Source organism: Lepidochelys kempii, chromosome 1, assembly GCF_965140265.1.
Source record: "Lepidochelys kempii isolate rLepKem1 chromosome 1, rLepKem1.hap2, whole genome shotgun sequence".
NCBI classification, from domain to species: domain Eukaryota; kingdom Metazoa; phylum Chordata; order Testudines; family Cheloniidae; genus Lepidochelys; species Lepidochelys kempii.
This window is the reverse complement of record NC_133256.1, coordinates 147884955-147905106: the sequence shown is the minus strand read 5'-3', so window position 1 is coordinate 147905106 and position 20152 is coordinate 147884955. Positions and strand designations below refer to the sequence as shown.

The window sequence follows — 20152 nt, the reverse complement described above, 5'->3', positions numbered from 1 at the left end:
TTACAGTTAGACCAATAGTAACTACATCACCTGGCTTTACAGGCGGAGTGAGACCAAAAAAAAAAAAAAAAAAAAATCCCATGTCCATTTTTAAAGCTCTCTAAAGTGCATTTCTACAAAAGTTTTTCTGTAATTTATGTGGCACGCAACACATGACGGTGTGGTATGAAGATTTTATTTGTACATGTTAGGAATGACTCATGCAAGCCACGAGTGAGTAATGCAGTCATCTTAAATTCATTCTGATAAAACCTAGATACCACATCACACTATCATGCATCAGTCCATAACTTCTCTCTGTGCGTATAATGTACAAATAAATATATAATAAAACATATGCTTACCAAAGTATTCCCAAACTTAATTCCTCACTAAATATCAATTCTCATCTTCATTTTTTAAGATACATTATTTGCACAAAATTAAATTGATACAAGTATTTTCTATAAAATTTGCACATTGTTACAGTGGATGTTTAAAATTATTAAAATGTATGATGAAATACCTATTATAATAGGAAGCAACTATGTGTATATATAATTTACAATAAAACATAGAATGAGATAGTGGTAGGCCTTGGGTATGTGTGAATAGGACTGTGTGAGGCTGTGGAAGGTGGCTCTCTGAAGCCCCAGGCCTGGTATAAGATGTTCACAGTTAGGCTCTATCTGCTACATTAGCATCACTGAGGATTTTTGCATGGTCAGATTCTGTCTTTGTATATCCCATTGTAGAATCAGGGCTTAAATTCATTTTTAAAATATACATTTTTACTTTCCAATTTCCTTTTTTTTTCCCCCAAGCCATTCATTTTGATACAAAAATATGCAAAATCCCCAAATTTTCAGGTACAGTGAAAAGAATTTTTCTCAAAGTCCATTTTTACTGTGTATGATTCTGTGTTAGCATGATGATTTTGAAGTGAGAATCCATTTTGAATTAATTTGAGGCATTTTGAGCATTGCTGTTGTTAATTCACCCACTGGTAGTTGTGATATACAAATTAGGTGTTTTCTCAACAAAACAGTATTGGTATTACTATTTAATGCACTAATTATCTCTGTTAAAATAAATGCATTTAAAAAGAGATTTCAAGTCCAGTATCACTTTAAAAAGTGTGTTTATATATACTTACTATGTAAATAAGGAGTGTAATGTTAGTCATCTAAATCTATACTTAGGTATCAAAAGCAGTGGCCTAATTTATTTGGCTTCATTGCAAGTTGTGAGGGCTCTCTACGCTTTTTATAGTCAGGCCCCTTAGAGTATGTCTTCACTGCACGTTCAGCGTGAGTGATCAGCTCCTGGGTGGGACCAGCCACACTGCAAAGTCCAGCTTGGGTTACTGTGTTCTCACTGGTGCTGCACTCACCTGTGTGAGGCATTAGGACTTCTGGATGTATATCTCAAGGATCTTTTGTGATGCAGTAAGATGAGCCTCTCTGATTATATCCCACTGAATCTTGGTAGAACTTGTCTGACCTTCTGGGCACATGGGGAAATTGTTGGAAGGCATTGGAGAACTATCAGCACTTGAATGATTATCCTGCATCCTTCTGCAACATGGGCAGGTTACTAGCCTAAATACAAGCAGATTGTAAACCATACCCCAGCTATTGCAACTAGCCCAGATTGAAACACTACTAAATTTGGGTAAGAAGGTTTTGTGTGTGGCTGAGCGGGGGGCTAGGGACAATACTTTAATAGAAGTTCTAGTTAATTCAGCAGTGAAGTCATACTTTAAATATACCTAAATACGGATTAGGATGTCCAACTTTAGCCATGTAAGTTTGAAAAGGTTGGCTAATACATAGTAAGCAAATAAGTCAAAGCCATATGGGATGAATTCTGCAGTGCTCTGAGCAATCCTGTGATGGGCTATGCACCCTCCACTCACATCAAAATCTGTGGGAACTGAGGTCACACAGCCCTGTGAAGGATCAAGTTTAATATTTCTCTATATGAAACCTATTGAACAGACATTTTTTTCATTCTCTGATCCTGGGTTTTGAACAATTCGGATTCTATATATAAATACTTGTGTGTTGTTTGTCTATAAAGTACCTACATGTGTTGTTTATCAAATAATCTTGTCATGCTTGCACGTAGAGATTTATGTATTCAACCTTGCTTTCCTAAAGTTATGTGGCCAGAAGCATAGCCAACTTTGTGTGATTTGTTCTGTTGCCAAGTCAGGAGGTTAGCCGGGCGATTTTACAGGGTAAAAAGATTTTGTGGCCGTAGAAAATGTACAGATTAATTATTTGGTGTCTTCAAAATCTCTGTCTAAATTCTTACCTTTCCTGTCATGCTACAGGCCATCGAACGAGAAAAGTCTGAGAAGTACAGGAAACTGCAAGACACCAGCAGATCAGCGGAGGCCTTGGTGGAACAGATGGTGAATGGTAATGATATGGGGGTTGAATTAGATGATAATCTTAGGGATAGAATAAATACACAAGAATTCTGTTAGCAAAGCACTTTCTGAATGGAATGGTAAGTTAATTTTGCTTTATATTTTTGTCACTCTGTCTGGAGTGACCCACCACTGAGAGAGCCAGTTTCAGGTCACCTTGTTAGAAAACAGTACAGAAACCCCAAACTGACTGTATATTCTATAATTAGATTTCACCAAGCCAGTAACAAATGTGCACTCCTGGATTAGTCTTACCATGGAGCCACAGACAGTCCCCTTAGGCTCTCCCGCCCCTCTTTACCACCCAGACAAGATGGACTTTGTGATGAAAGGTTATTAAAAGAAAAAATCACCTCACATTAGGTTACTCCCAACCTCAAAGGCTCAGTCACCCGAGGTCAATGGATACTCTGGATCTCACACCAAAGACAACACTGACAGCCAATTTCTCTAGTAAACTAAATAAAGGTTTATTAGCTAAGAAAAAGAAATCTGTTATTGAGAGGTTAAAACAGGTAAAATACATTAACAGTTGAGTCAAAGTTTGTAAATCCAATATGATAGCAGAGATGTAGTGATGGGATCTTGGGCCATTTATTCAGTATTCCACCCTGTTATAATCCAAAACAGTTCAGAGATACAACATCGCTCCCTGGATCCATTCTTATAGCAGTTTGCCCTGGAAAGCAATCTGGCAAGTATCTCCATCACATCATGGACTTTTTGTCTGTTGACTAAATGCAGACTGTGGATTTCCCATTGTTGAACACTATGACCCATGCTTTGAAGTTAGTATGCTTCTTCATTTACAGTTCCAAAGCTTCAATTCTGTTTGATGGGCAGGCCAATTACAGATGCATATATAATGCATTTTGTTACAGGAATCCAAATAATCTTTCATTCGTTTTCATGAAGTTTAAACATCAAGCAAATACATCTTTGATCTAGGATTATCTAATTACAGGGTATGCATAGTGTAACAGAAGACAACAGAATACAGATAGGTGAAAACAATACAATCAACATCTCCTTTTGATCTCTTTTAACAAGTGAATTGGCTTGAACATGCTATGACCTTTTAGCATTTCTTTGATATTCAAGCATAAGTGAACTGCCCTATTGCTCTAGCTTGAGCTGTTAGAATCACAATTTTCTTATTATTTTTAATGTTAGAGCTATTCATTGGAAAGGGGTGGAAACAAAAACAGAACTTTACCACCATGAAAGGAAATGTAGCAAACTATAATGCTCACAATAGTGCACTATGTGTTGTTAGTCAGTTCTGCACAGAAACTAGGATTCAAATCTTACTTTCTGACTATATTAAACTTTTGAAGAGACCATAGTTCATTTGAAATTATTTCAGGGAGCACGAGCCTTGAATATAGTCACAATTCTTAGACATTTTGAAAATTAATCATATCTGATTATATGGCTTTTGCAATATTTTATATCGTAGCAGAGTACAGAGAATTCTAATTATACTTTGGAAGAGATTTCTGTTATTTAAAAATTCAAATGTAATGGTTTATCCAAATTTCAGATTAAAAAAAAATCTTATTTTACTTTGTAATGGGCTTCACTCACCATTCTGGCACCTCCTGCTGGTTGTCTTGGGAATTAGCTCTTCGGGTAGTGCCACACCACCATCACTCCTGCTCTAGGTCCCATGTCTTTCCAAGGACAGCAGCACCCTCTTCAGCGACACAGCCCTCCGGCCGTGCCTCACACTGTGCTTCCCACTTCCAGAGGACCTGAAGTCTGCTGTTCAACCACTTCCTTTAGTGGCTATTGCAGCGAATTGTCTGGCCACTTCCTCATGGCCCCAGCATCCTCTTTGCCCTTGCCTCAGGGCCTCAGCCTGCAAACCCCAGCAGCCAGCCAGGACCTCTCTCTCTCCTGCTCCCAACACCCTCTCAGCTCTCCAGAGACGCACTCCTTCCTCCCTGGGCTTCCAGCAGACAACTATCCTCCTCTGCAATTTCCTTTTTATATGGGCCTCCTTGGCTCTGATTAGCTGCTCCCCTCAGCCCTTCTCTGATTGGCTGCCTCCTTAGGACTCTATTAACTCCTTAGAGTCCCATGTGGGGCAGAAGCCCCATCACATACTGATGATTGAATTTGTCAAATTTCCTGTTAATTTCCAGACTTGACTGATATGTTGTGAGCTTTTAGATTTTATTTGCTAGGAAAAGAAAAAGGTTTTATTGTAAAACAGGAGAAATATACACTGAAGAAAAATTGCAGTGGTATGTGTTTTGAGTGCAACTTGACAAACTAGAACCAGAAATTGTCATCTTCGTTACAGCAAATAATTCCCAGCACTACAATAAAATCTACAAACAATTCTACTAGTAACTAGGGGCAGATTCTGCTATGCTGACCCACCTTAAGTTGTGGATAGTCCCACTGATGAAATGGAATTATTTGTCAAATATGATTATAGTAATGAAAATAAGGAGGGCAGACTCTGGACCTAAGTGGGTTGAATGTTACGTTCCTCCTTTACTACCACTTTCATACAAACAAAATATAAACAGCTTGCAACTTAGTGTTTGCTTAAGTATCTCAGTTTAGTGTTCATTAGTTACTTTATTATGTAGTGGTTGAACACGGTAAATTAAATATTGGAAAACAATAATGACAATAAACAGGCTTTCTTAACTGTGGTTCTCAACAGTACAAGCAAGGATGCAGTATCGTGGAGGAAGCTGTTAGACAAATGCTTACAGTCAAAACTGGCAGCATTAGAAGTGCTGAGTATCCACATCTGCCACTATCTTGTGGATCCATAGCTCTTCCAAAATTTTGGGCCTGCACAGTGCAGTTGCAATAGAGCTGACCTTCAACAAGTTCAAAATTAGTTAAGGAACTAACTACTAAGGAACTACTACCAGAGAGTGGAGTGTAAAATCGAATGGGTTGCTATTTGAAGTTGCAGGCTTTCTTTAATTGTTATGATAAACAGCAGAGAACTTAACTTCACAAGTGAATAAAATACTAAATTGCCATGCTAACCAAATGTCAATGAGCCTAGGTAGTTGTGGAGTCACCCCAGCATCAGTGTATAGGCACAGTACCTCAAGCAATGGCCCTGGCCTGCCAAGTTGTCATAGATTTCAAGGATAGACAGATTTTAATGGTCTCATTCCTAAACACAAGGAGCAATGCAGAGGAAAGTCTGTGAGGCAGAATCTCAAGAAACTTCCATCCTGCTTGGGACAGAGTCCTTATCCTGACCTTTTCCATGGTTGGTCATGTACAAAATATCTATAGCAGATTTTTCTTTTAATTGGTATTAAAAATAATCTATTTGGCCTGGAAGAATACTTTCCCTGGATTGTGCAAGCCTTGTAAGGCACTATTTGATATGTGCACATTGAGCCAATTGAGTCAAGAGTCAGGTCCATGTAGTGCAGATAAGAAAATATAAAAAATCTCCTTCTTCTATTTTGCCTCATGGCTGGGAGGAACAGCACTGCACTTGACTGCCCTGGTGACAATTCCATTTGCATTTTTTTGCTGTCTACTTTTGGTTTCAGTTGGAGAACCAGTAGCCCCAGGAACTGGTATTATGACACAACCACCTCTTTGTTCCAAAGCCTAGGTGTCAACTACACTTAGTATCAAACAGACGATCACTTCCATCTGAAATTCCCTCTTGTAACTTGTGATTCTCTGTTCCCCCCTTGCCTCCCAAAATGGTGCATGCATGCGGCTGATATTATGATGTAGTAACTCTGGTTATGAGGTCATAGTGAGAGGAAGAGGTCCAAACTCACTTCTGGCTTGGTTCTTTCATTAATAAGTAATATTTATTTATGATGATATGCTGTTTGGAGGGAGGACACTTGCCACTGTTGCTTAAAGTAGCAGCAAGGATTGTGCATAATTGTTAAAGGCGGCCCCTTAAAGACAGGATGAGGTTTCCCAAATATCAGTCTATCGGAAGGAACGTGTCTTCCCACTAGGACTTTGGCACTGAGCATGCTAGCTGTGGATCAGTGTAACTGAGCGTGGCCCTTTCAGTTCTTCTGACCTCATGCTTTGCATCATGACAGTCTTGTTCCCAGGAGTACATGACTCCACCCTGGCTAGAACAACATCTTAGTTGTCTGTGTAAGAAGGAACTTTCCCTTACTGGCAATTTTAGAGGGGCAAGTACCCTTTTGGAAAAGGGAGCCGCCTTCACAGCTGTTCAGCCTGATATTTATGGAACTTCCACATACACTACAGCTGCAAAGGCAATTCCAAAATGAGTAGAGTACAGAGTAAATAAGAAGTGCAATAATTACCAAAAGGTTAAAGTGTAAAATGAGATAAGTATTCTCAGCAGAGGAGAATTAGACAGATTATTTTAACTAAACTTTTTCACTTGCTGTGAACAGGAATATGTGGCAAAGTGTTTAGTATTATATCTTGAGTAGGGGGAAAGTTAACTGTCATATGCAAACTTTTGGAATTGTAAGTACTGTGGATTTTCTATCTGTCTAAATCTTCCAATTCATTATGAGTTAATACATTTGGTATTAAATAGGATTACCTCCAGACTGGGATTGAACAAAAAACAGAAGTTTACCTCAACTCTAAGCATAAATCTCAAATTGTGTTAAACATGTAAACTTTTTAAGATTCAGAATAATTCAGATAAATTCCCCCTCTCTCTCTGTGCCTGTTGTTGAAATCCATTTTGGGACCAGCACCTAAACTATCTGAAAATTTCTTATAGATTGTTTACTTCAAATTTTGTTAATCTGGAGTTCATTCAGAATCAAAGGTGGGACTCATAGATTTTTAGGTCAGAAGGAACCATTGTGATCATCTAGACTCTGAGCATGTGGATAAGACCTGCCAGGCAGAAACCTGGGAAAGAATTTTCTGTAGTAATTCAGAGCCCTGCCCAGCTAGTGTCCCATCTCCAGCAGTTGGGGATTTTTGCAAATGGCAATCATTGATGGGCCACATGTCACTGTACACAGTCCCATCATACAATCCCCTCTATAAACTTTTCAAGCTCAGTCCTGAAGCCAGTTAGTTTTTTTTTTCCCCATTGCTTCCCTTGGAAGGTTGTTCCAGAACTTCACTCCTCTGATGGTTAGAAACCTTTGCCTAATTTCAAGCTTAAACTTGTTGATGGCTAGTTTATAGCCATTTGTTCTTGTGTCCACAATGGTGCTTAATTTAAATAACTCCTCTTCCTCTCTGGTGTTTATCCCTTGGATGTATTTCTAGAGAGCAATCATATCTCCCCTCAGCCTTCTTTTGGTTAGGCTAAACAAGCCATGCTCTTTGAGTCTCCTCTCATAAGGTAGGTTTTCCATTCCTCGGATCATCCTAGTAGCCCTTCTCTGCACCTGTTCCAGTTTGAATTCATCTTTCTGAAACATGGGAGACCAGAACTGCACATACTATTCCAGATGAGATCTCACCAGTGCCTTGCATCATGGTACTCCTACTTCCCTTTCTCTACTGGAAATACCTCGCCTGATGCGTCCTAGGACCATGTTAGCCTTTTTTCATGGCTGAATCACATTGATGGCTCATAGTCATCCTGTGATCAACCAATACACCCAGGTATTGCTGCTCCTCTGATAAATCCCCACTTACAGCAAAAATTGTTGTTGTTAGTCCCTAAATTCATGATGTTGCACTTTGCACTATTAAATATCATCCCATTTCTATTACTCCAGTTTACAAGGTCATCCACATCTTCTTGTATGATATTCCAGTCGTCCTCCATATTGGCTATACCTCCCAACGTTGTGTCAGTTGCAAAGTTTATTAGCACAGTGCAGTCTGGAGGAGATTCTGGTGAAGCTCCAGAGAGCCCAAGGTTTCAACAGAGCAAATGACCAGAGCTCTGTAGACAGAGTGCCATGATTAAATACTTCCTCCTTTCCCATTAGCTATATCATCACAGTGGCAGGAAGTTGTGTTTAGAGAATGTTTTTTGGATTTGGCAGAGACAGCTAGACTGGGGCCTGGAAGGAGGGAGAAATATGTGGTTGATTTGGAAGAAGAGATGCTTAATTTATTTAACTTTTAGAAGCTTAACAAGATGGAAGCTCCAACTCATTTGTGGTACACCTAGTACTATTATGGTACCCAATACACAATATGTTCCTTGCAGAAATTGTTCAGTAGTATGATGTGATTACAACAATTTATCTTCTATTCTTATAAGATCATGTACTAGACATCCAACAAGTTAATTTATATTTATTTAAGATTTAGACCACTGGTGAAATTCATGGGCAGATAGGAAGGTGAAGAATTTAAAACATAAACCAGACAAAAATCAAAGGGTGGAAGACATCATAAGAGAGAAATGATCAGGGTAATAATGAATACATGTCTTAGTTTGTTTTTCTTTACTTTACTTCTTTGTTATTATGGAACAGAGGTCAGGTGGAGAAATAGGAACAAAAGAGTGGTGGAAAGGAAGGAATGGGAAGAGGAACACTGGAGGGAAGGATGGAGTATAGGCAGTCTGAGTATAGCAATAAAGGGATAGGAATAGGTTGTGGCACACAGCCAGTCAGGAGATAGAGAATAATGTTCAGAGAAAAAACATTCTGTTGTCATCACTAGTGTCTACAGACGTCAAGGTGCTTCACTCCCACCTGACGCTTCAGGCAGGAAAATGCCTATGACGGTGATGGGAATAAGAAAAGGAGTACTTGTGACACCTTAGAGACTAACCAATTTATTTGAGCATAAGCTTTCGTGAGCTACAGCTCACTTCATCGGATGCATTCAGTGGAAAATACAGTGAGGAGATTTATATACAAACAGAACATGAAAAAAATGGGTGTTTATCATGCACACTGTAAGGAGAGTGATCACTTAAGATGAGCTATTACCAGCAGGAGAGTGGGGCGGGGGCGGGGGAGAAAACCTTTTGTAGTGATAATCAAGGTGGGCCATTTCCAGCAGTTAACAAGAAGGAACAGTGCGGGGGGTGGGAGGGAAATAAACAAGGGGAAATAGTTTTACTTTGTGTAATGACTCAACCACTCCCAGTCTCTATTCAAGCCTAAGTTAATTGTATCCAATTTGCAAATGAATTCCAATTCAGCAGTCTTTTCTTGCAGTCTGTTTTTGAAGTCTTTTGTTGAAGAATAGCCACTTTTAGGTCAGAAATTGAGGGACTAGAGAGATTGAAGTGTTCTCCGACTGGTTTATGAATGTGTTAATTCTTGACATCTGATTTGTGTCCATTTATTCTTTTATGTAGAGACTGTGCAGTTTGACCAATGTACATGGCAGAGGGGCATTGCTGGCACATGATGGCATATATCACATTGGTAGATGTGCAGGTGAACGAGCCTCTGATAGTGTGGATGATGTGATTAGGCCCTATGATGGTGTCCCCTGAATAGATATGTGGACACAGTTGGCAACGGGCTTTGTTGCAAGGATGGGTTCCTGGGTTAGTGGTTCTGTTGTGTGGTGTGTGGTTGCTGATGAGTATTTGCTTCAGGTTGGGGGGCTGTCTGTAGGCAAGGACTGGCCTGTCTCCCAAGATTTGTGAGAGCGATGAGTCGTCCTTCAGGATAGGTTTTAGTTGGAGAGGTTTTAGTTGGGGGCTGAAGGTGACGGCTAGTGGCGTTCTGTTATTTTCTTTGTTGGGCCTGTCCTGTAGCAGGTGACTTCTGGGTACTCTTCTGGCTCTGTCAATCTATTTCTTCACTTCAGCAGCAGGTGTGTATTGTAGTGGTAAGAATGGTTGATAGAGATCTTGTAAGTGTCTGTCTCTGTCTGAGGGGTTGGAGCAAATGCAGTTGTATCGTAGAGCTTGGCTGTAGACAATGGATCGTGTGGTGTGGTCTGGGTGAAAGCTGGAGGCATGTAGGTAGGAATAGTGGTCAGTAGGTTTCCGGTATAGGGTGGTGTTTATGTGACCATCACTTATTACCACTGTAGTGTCCAGGAAGTGGATCTCCTGTGTGGACTGGTCCAGGCTGAGGTTGGTGGTGGGATGGAAATTGTTGGAATCATCGTGGAATTCCTCAAGGGCTTCTTTTCCATGGGTCCAAATGATGAAGATGTCATCAATGCAGCACAAGTAGAGTAGGGGCATTAGGGGACGAGAGCTGAGGAAGTGTTGTTCTAAGTCAGCCATAAAAATTTTGGCATACTGTGGGGCCATGCGGGTACCCATAGCAGTACCGCTGATTTGAAGGTATACATTGTCCCCAAATGTGAAATAGTTATGGGTGAGGACAAAGTCACAAAGTTCAGCCACCAGGTTTGCTGTGACATTATCGGGGATAGTGTTCCTGACAGCTTGTAGTCCATCTTTGTGTGGAATGTTGGTGTAGAGGGCTTCTACATCCATAATGGCCAGGATGGTGTTTTCAGGAAGATCACCGACGGATTGTAGTTTCCTCAGGAAGTCAGGGGTGTCTCGAAGGTAGCTGGGAGTGCTGGTAGCGTAGGGCCTGAGGAGGGAGTCTACATAGCCAGACAATCCTGCTGTCAGGGTGCCACTGCCTGAGATGATGGGGCGCCCAGGATTTCCAGGTTTATGGATCTTGGGTAGCAGATAGAATAGCGCAGGTCGGGGTTCCAGGGGCATGTCTGTGCAGATTTGTTCTTGTGCTTTTTCAGGGAGTTTCTTGAGCAAATGGTGTAGTTTCTTTTGGTAACCCTCAGTGGGATCAGAGGGTAATGGCTTGTAAAAAGTGGTGTTGGAGAGCTGCCGAGCAGCCTCTTGTTCATATTCCGACCTATTCATGATGACAACAGCATCTCTTTGGTCAGTCTTTTTGATTATGATGTCAGAGTTGTTTCTGAGGCTGTGGATTGCATTGTGTTCTGCACTGCTGAGGTTATGGGGCAAGTGATGCTGCTTTTCCACAATTTCAGCCCATGCACGTTGGTGGAAGCATTCTATGTAGAAGTCCAGTCTGTTGTTTCGACCTTCAGGAGGAGTCCACCTAGAATCCTTCTTTTCGTAGTGTTGGTAGGAAAGTCTCTGTGGATTAGTATGTTGTTCAGAGGTGTGTTGGAAATATTCCTTGAGTCAGAGACGTTGAAAATAGGATTCTAGGTCACCACAGAACTGTATCACGTTCGTGGGGCTGGAGGGGCAGAAGGAGAGGCCCCAAGATAGGACAGATGCTTCTGCTGGGCTAAGAGTATAGTTGGATAGATTAACAATATTGGTGGGTGGGTTAAGGGAACCACTGCTGTGGCCTCTTGTGGCATGAAGTAGTTTAGATAGTTTAGTGTCCTTTTTCTTTTGTAAAGAAGCAAAGTGTGGCTTGTCTAGTTTTAGTAAAGTCCAGCCACGAGGAAGTTTTTGTGGAAGGTTGTTTTTTTATGAGAGTATCCAGTTTTGAGAGCTAATTCTTAATCTTTCCTTGTTTGCTGTAGAGGATGTTGATCAGGTGGTTCCGCTGTTTCTTTGAGAGCGTGTGGCACAAGCTGTCAGCATAGTCTGTGTGGTATGTAGATTGTCATGGATTTTTTACTTTCAGTCCTTTTGGTACGATGTCCATCTGTTTGCATTTGGAAAGGAAGATGATGTCTGTCTGTATCTGTACGAGTTTTTTCATGAAGTTGATAGATTTCCACTCCATATGGCTAAATGCAGTGCCTTGCATAATGACAGGTTTCAGAGTAGCAGCCATGTTAGTCTGTATCCGCAAAAAGAAAAGGAGTACTTGTGGCACCTTAGAGACTAACCAATTTATTTGAGCATAAGCTTTTGTGAGCTACAGCTCACTTCATCGGATGCATTCAGTGGAAAATACAGTGAGGAGATTTATGAACACACAGAACATGAAAAAATGGGTGTTTATCATGCACACTGTAAGGAGAGTGATCACTTAAGATGAGCTATTCCCTCACCCCCCAAAAAAGAGAAGATCATGCATTCCCTTCTTTTAAAATGTTCTCAACTTTAAAAGTCTGCTGGCAAACTGAAAGAGTGAAGCAGGGTGTGGGGATTTGTGAGTGGACTCTTGATTGTTATGGTGACTTAGGATAAAACACCTACTGTATCAAAATGAATACTCAGTGAACTTCTGATGGGTTAAAATGATTGCAAAATCAATTTGAAATGAAGCAACACTTAAAGTGCTACCGTGATAAGGAGGAAGTTTGTTAGTATGTCTCATTGAAGTTGCCATTCCAAATATCCTTATGAGTTGTGAGCTCTAGAAAAAACAAACAAAAAAACAGAGGTAATATTGCATTATTCTATCTTGGATCCACGGCTAATGATAAATAAACTTGACAAGGTAGACTTCATGTTAAATGACAGTCCCAAAGTAGTTGCATATAAGGTGCTATATAATTAAAAATATTCTAATACAATTTGTTATGCACGGTACACAAGGTAATAAAATTAATGGATGCACTTCAGGTAATGATCTATGTCTTCTGGGTACAATATATTTATCCACTGAGTATATTGGGGTTCTTTAGAATATGAAATGTGACAGGATTATGATTCATTAACCCTGAAATTTTAGCATATTAGTACTGAATGGGTTTTGTATTGCTCATTGTACATGATTATCATTTTTTTTTATATACAACTCCCAGAAAATAATAACTAACAGGGAAATTGATGTTAACAGTATGGATGAAAAGGTTTTAAACATTTTTAGACTGAAATAAAATAAACACCATTCATATAATCATAGAATCGTAGGACTGGAAGGGACCTCAAGAGGTCATCTAGTCCAGTCCCCTGCAGTCATGGCAGGACTAACTATTAACTAGACCATCCCTGACAGGTATTTATCTAACCTGCTCTTAAAAAATCTCCAGTGATGGAGATTAAACAATCTACTTATGCAATTTATTCCAGTGCTTTAACCACCCTGACAGGAGGTTTTTCCTAATGCCCAACCTAAACCATATTGGGCAATTAGGGTGCCCTGTAAAAATGGGCACTCCAGCAGAAATCCGCTGCAGGGCAGCGGAAGTCCGGAAACCTGTCAGAAGCCACAGAGTGGGCAGGGGAAGCTCCAGCGCCCTGACCCTGGTCCCTGGCAAAAGGACTGAGCGGGTGGGGGAAGGGCAGGTGCAGGACAGAGCCCCAGTGTCCGGATCCCAGCTGCAGCCCTGAAACAGGAGGAGCTCTCACTCCCTGCCATGGCCTCAGGGCTGGAGGAACTCTCACTCCGCTGTGACTCCAGGGCTCTGGCGAGTGGACAGAGCTTCTCCAGTCTTGGGGCCAGGGTGGTGTTGGGGGAGGGGGCAGAAAGCACACGAGGGGCTGCAGTGTGGGGGGGAATGGGGCAGGAATGTGGGTGAAACGGAGACCTTGGGTGGAACAGGGGTGGGGTCACAGGAGAAGGAGCAGAACATGGTAGAGCCGTGGTTGGGGCTTCAGATGGAAGGGGTGGAACAGGGGCTGGACCTTCTGTGGCCCAGGACCCCACGAGACCTTAATCCGCCTCTGCCTACAGTCACAGGAGAAGCCAAAGGATCCCTTTACTGGTCTGGGAACATGAGTACATGAGACACAATGTTTGGACATAAGTTAATAGAACTTTACTAACTTGGGAATTTTCAGTTTATTTAAACAAGTTGAGAGGGATTGGGGACTCAAGGGAGGATAAGAGGTATAAGGAGCCCTCTGGAGGGATCTGTTGCAATCAGACCCTAGCCTGGAATATACGACTCTCCAATCCTAGAAGAAAATATGACCGGAAAGAAAACTGTCAGTGAACCATAGATAGTCCAAGGCTGCAGCCCCCATGCAATCATAACTTTGGCCTGAAAGCCCGCTCCAGTGTCAAATTCATAGCAGTTAGAAGACAAAGCTAGTAGTAAGTATTTTTCAATGACCTTCTTACTTATCCCAAATGAAATCACAGGCAGTGTCCACCGGACCCAGGGGTAGTTAAGGATGTAGAGTCAGGGACCTTGTACCTTCTTTTACGGTTCTCAGGCATTTTATGCATGTATTGCTACTCAGAATTTATGTCCAAACCTACAGGCAGGACAGAACTAATTGCTGAAACAAACCATTTAGTTTAGTTTAGCATAGCAAAACGTGTACCTACTACTATACTATTAGTGCATTTGCTACTGCTACTGATGAGTTTGTGTCCATATGTTGATCATTTAATAAAAATATCCATTCAGACTCCATGTGCAGGATCATGCTACCCCCTAATTAGCATTAGTCACATGCTAATTAAACATGAACACATGCTAAATGAAGTTGCATACCCAAACCCACTAATGCCAAAAATGCCAGGTAAAAACCACTGATGCATCTTGTTACTTGGTTCCAGAAGTGTACTAAATGGATTTACGTCTCCTGCCTTCTCTCCCTCAAGTGGCCACAGGAAACATGTTCAGACTTACTGTTTGGCATACCCCAAAGTACAGCTTGACATCCTCATGCTCTCCCAAACTCTTCTTCTCTCCCTGACCCAAACACCAAACCCTGTCTGCTCCCTCTCCCAAACACCATCCTTTCTCTTGTAATGTGTTTGTGAGTGGACTGTACCACAACAGTGACTGTAGTAGGACGAGAGCCTGAGACATAAGCCCTTGTATCAGAGGCCTGGGCTAAAGTAGGCAAGTTAAGTTGTGAGCAAGAGGCAGGCCCTGCTCACAGAATCTGGCAAGAACGGGGTTGATACTTCAGAAACACCTTCCTAAGTAGTGCCAGGCACAAGAATATACACACAAACAGAAAGGTGGTACACCCTGATACCAGCACATTCCCCAAAGATAACAGGAACATGCTTACTCAGCTTAAGGATAAGGTCAGGATGACAGCATGAGGGATAGAGATGTTTTGATCGAACCTACAGGTACAAAGCAATGGGTGGCAACCTGATAGATCAGGGGAAATACATAACTTGTTTGTATTGGTGTATAAAGATGTATCTCAGAGGGAGTGTCTTTGGCCAGCCGAGGGGGCAATTCCCACCATTCACTGAGCCGCATCCATTGTCATGGGCATACCTGTGCTAGTATAACTGTAGACATTGATCCAGGGAGCTAGGACTGTGCTTCTTTGACAATAAACCTGGCTGGGTGCCTTTGTACCTTAACGGAGCTTGTGGTCATTGGGCAGTTCGCTTGAGCTGTGCCAGTTATCTGCACAGAGCTGGGATAGCACACAGGAGAACACACACACACCGCTGAACATCTAACCACAGTGACAACTTCTGAATTGGAGAGTTGGCCAAGCAATGTAGGGCTATTTAGCAGCTTCTTACGCCTATAACTCCTGGCTTGTTTTTCAAAATCATGCAACATTTGCTTGGGGGGTAAGAGAGGAAGGAGTATACCAGGAGCAGAAAGAGGCATAGCCTGTGGCACTGTTGTACTCCAGCTACTTTCAATTGTTGGACAGCCACTTTCCAAGTGGAGTTCAATACAACAACCAAGAGTTGGCTCCAGCACAGAGCATGCCTGAGAACCAGGGAGCTGCACACAGACACTGAGCAGCATGGCAGAGAATCCAGCCAAAAATATTGTAGAGTAGAAAAGTTTAAGTCCTAGGAAATTTTAACAAGATTTGTAAAGTGTTTTTGTGTATTCCTAAGAATACACAGAAACCTTTTTTAGAACAGAAGATCTCTGTAAAGTATTAATTTGCATTGTAGTAGTGACTGGTGCCCTCAACCATGGATCAGGACCCCATTGTTCTAGGCACTGTACAAATGTATCTCAACAATTTAAAATTCTATGAATGTGTTTACATACTTGCCTTCTGATATCTTAATTATTTTGTAACCATAATGAGGGAATTTTTGGGTGGAGGATGGGGCAGAATGCAACATTATTATATCTTATATTTCTCTTCAAAATAAAAAGATTAACATACTCCAGATATACCAAAGCCCACACAGGCCTGGAGAAACAAGCTATGGCTTTGAGAGATATAGTTACGTTGAAGTTTAGGTTTGAGGCTTCTGTATGTGGGGAGGGATAGCTGAGTGGTTTGAGCATTAGCCTGCTAAATCTAGGGTTGTGAGTTCAATCCTTGAGGGGGCCATTGAGGGTTCTGGGGCAAAAATTGGGGATTGATCCTGCTTTGAGCAGGGGGTTGGACTAGATGATCTCCTGTGGTCCTTTCCAACCCTGATATTCTATGATTCTTATTGATGTATAGCCTTTGTGTTTGGAAAGATCGAGGGGGGAAAAGATATTTTATTATTTTGATGAGCTGAAGACTTTTGTTTCTGCAGAGTTGGCCCGTAGGGATAGTGGTGAGCTTGTTATTAAAGATGTGCTCTCAAGCTCATTGGTACTACAATTTGATTAACTCTGACTTCATTATCTGTAGTATTGCTATGTGTATAATTCCAAATCATGCCAGCAAGAAGTACATATGACTGTTCACATTAGAGCTTTTCTCCATCTGATATCTGTATAGTATCTGATATCATAGCCTCCTGATATCTGTAGTAAATATGAGCTACTCAAATTAATGATATTACTCTGATTAGTTTTGAATTGATGCCTACAGTGCCAAATTTCAGAATAATTATAAATTGTGCTAGGGAAAACCCCTTTGTTTTACTTTTGATTCCTATTTTGTTCAGTGTGAAATCCCAGGGCTGAGCTCTTTTACCTCATCGCTGCTCCAAGTAACTTTATTGCAATTGCTAAACTAAGTATTTTTGCTTAATATGCCTTGTTTCAATAATGGTGAATGCTGAATTTATGTGTAGTATGTAATATAGATGCTAAGCGTAGAATTTTCAAATACACAAAGTTACTTAGGAGCCTAAATCCCATAAACTTGAAATTAGATTTTTGCTCCTAAACCATTTGGACACTTAGAAAAGCCATCCCTAAGTATTAAAATGTAATTTCAATCAAGACAGAGTTTTCCAAAATGTAAGTTTAAGGCATTTTATTATTTCTCATAGTAGCTTTAATTATTTCCGTGTGCTGTATCTCTTCTTTCTGCTTTATTCCTATTTTATGGAGCTATAATCTATTTTGATTCATTCTCATAGTAACAGCAATATCTTGCCAGCAATTTACAATAGATTTTAAATGCTCTCTCCACTAATATATGACAGTCATACATTTATATACAGAAACTGAGTTGTTAAATTCTTTCCCTGCTTCTTTTTTGTGACTTAAAGATACATAAGTATTGAACTTTTTTTTCTTCCTTTCTTTTTAGAGGGCCTTAATGCTGACAACATCAAACAAGCCTCAGAGCAGTTGAACAGTCGCTGGACTGAGTTCTGTCAGTTGCTGAGTGAGAGACTGGCGTGGCTGGAGTACCAAAATAACATCATTGCCTTCTACTCCCAGCTGCAGCAACTGGAGCGGACAGCAATTACTGCTGAAAACTGGCTGAAAGTACAACCTACATCAGCAGCAGATCCTGCTACAGTAAAGATACAGTTAGAAAAGTGCAAGGTTAGAGGCTCTTTTCCAACCCTTTCATTATTATGCTTGATATGTATTTCTACATTTTGTCAGATGATGGTTGCTAGTTTTTCATTATGAGAGTGGAAAACAGTCTTTATATCTTTCAAAACTAGGTATTGTCAATACCCAGTCTATGAAAGTTAGCAATGATGAGTGTAAAAGGACAGGAGGACACAGTGTATGGAGGTTAAAATTAAACACTTAGTTCTTTTCAGCAAATAACTAATGCTTGTTCTACTGTACTTTTAATTGATATTAGATGTTGGATGGTTATAGCCATATGACCAGAACGTTATGCAATATCTTAAGACCATTGTAAGGAGGAACTTAATTTACTCATTAATGTTTGGTCGACAAAAAGAAGTGCCTGTTAAGGCTTGAAAAGTCAGCTCCTTGAAGTGACTGATTTCCTTGGGTAATTTAATGGTTTGTTATACTTTGCTAGTTTGTCCTCTGATTGCAACGCTTCCGGCATTTGGACTTTTGATACAAGTTTAGCACACCTTGATTAGGTCCCGAAACAGCAGAGCACTTATACATGCGTTTAAGTGTTTTGCTGAATAAGGGCCTTATTGTAGAACATTATACATACTTATGGAAGCAATCTGAAGGTTGTATTTTCACAGATGAGTTCATGACATAATTTTAAAGCAACATTTTTTTATTGATACAAGGAATTTCATAGAGCTGCCTTCTATTCCTGCTATATCTAGCAGGATTTCAGTTTTGCTAACATATGGCTAGCTTATGCCCTGCGTGCCATTGGGCCATCCTAGAGTTCCCAAGAGTAATGGAGCCTGACTCAAGAAGAGTTCCCAAGCAGTATTTCCAGTGTGTGTAGTGTATCACAGTGAAGCCTGCCCCTTTTTATGGTCCTGGACAGCTCTGTAGGTGGGGATAATAGAATCATGTCATGATCATTAGCCTTGCCCTGCTGACCTCTTTCTGGCAACTGGCACCAATAGGGGCCATAGAGGGGAGCATAAAGGATATGCTGATTTAGGATTCTGGACAGCCCTTGTGCATAGGCACAAGTGTGGAGAGCTCCCTACACATCCTGTACGTACATTTTTTTTTTTAATTCATGTACTATGTTCCTGCTTCTGCACTTTGTTAGACCAGATTTAGTTTGGTGTCACTTTATTGAAATCAGTGCAGTGGCGAATTAGGCCCTATTTATGTATAGATTTATTTATGACTCTGACTCACTCTAGACTAATGCTCATTTCAATAACCTAAAGTGTTTTTGGTAATTATAAATCTCCACATTAATGAAGAATTTATCATAGAAGGTAAGTTGAACCACAACTCTCCTAAACTGTAGGCATTGTTTGAAAACCAAGCCCAGAGCAGATATGTTTTTTTGTGAATGATTTTTTTTTAATCTTTAAAACACCAGTCCAAAATCTCATGTCTGATCTCTCTTAAATTATGAGATGTTCAAAATCTGGATGCAGACCTGAAATTTCCAACTTGAGTCTCTCTCCACTTTCTAGGGAAGCTCAGCCAATACCAAGATATTTTCTCTCCTCTTACACGGACACCAGCATAGTCACCTTTTAAAAAGTGGATAATGGTCAACAGTTACCATTTCATAACATGTCAAATTGCACAGTTATTTCTTATTCTCAGTATAAGAAAGTAGTTTTCATATCCGATACCACAAATGAGCAACTGTTACATTTGACTTTTTATGGTGACCACTCTACAGTGAAGATTGAGGGACTTCACTGAGCGTATTAAAATTTGACTGGACAAAACACTGGCGATTTACACAGTAGAGAACAATCCTAATCTGGCAGTAAGGTGAACTAAGTAAACTAGTACTCTAGTTCTTCTCCATCACCATTTTCTATTCCAGGAATTAGGAATATCTGATGTTCTCTTTCCCTCTTTTATTCTATAAGAACAGTGATGATCTGATGAAGAATCGCTTATAGGATGATTTTATTCAGGAATCTTTGTCTTCCCTATACAGGAAGAAGTCTCCCGGTTGTCAGCCCTTCAGCCTAAAATTGTGCAGCTAAAGGTTCAAAGTAAAGCACTGAAAGAAAAAGAGCAAGGGCCAATGTTTCTGGATGCAGACCTTGTAGCTTTTACTAACCACTTCAAACAAGTTTTTGCTGATGTACAGGCCAGAGAGAGAGAGCTACAGATCAGTAAGTGTTGTTCATGGCTAGAAATTACTGTACCCAAGAAAATTTTTTGCAACAGAGTTTATTTTAATTTGCTTCTTTCTACCCAGTGTTGCTCTACAAAAGGGAAGTGAGTTGTGGTGGTCTATTTTCTGTAACTGTTTTAGAAATATCTATTAATCAGTTAACTGCTTGTTTAATAATATGAACACTTGAGAAA

General features: G+C 40.5%; 1 protein-coding gene across 12 annotated transcripts in view; it reads left to right on the top strand.

The window, feature by feature from the left end:
- DMD (dystrophin) overlaps positions 1 to 20152 on the top strand; it is a 1926267-nt gene that overhangs the window by 706397 nt on the left and 1199718 nt on the right. For all 12 annotated transcript variants that reach the window (XM_073357918.1, XM_073357881.1, XM_073357898.1 and 9 more), the window contains exons 19-21: positions 2318 to 2405; positions 17544 to 17785; positions 19776 to 19956. In XM_073357918.1, the coding sequence (XP_073214019.1) occupies positions 2318 to 2405; positions 17544 to 17785; positions 19776 to 19956 (511 nt within the window). The remainder of the gene's footprint in view (positions 1 to 2317; positions 2406 to 17543; positions 17786 to 19775; positions 19957 to 20152) is intronic.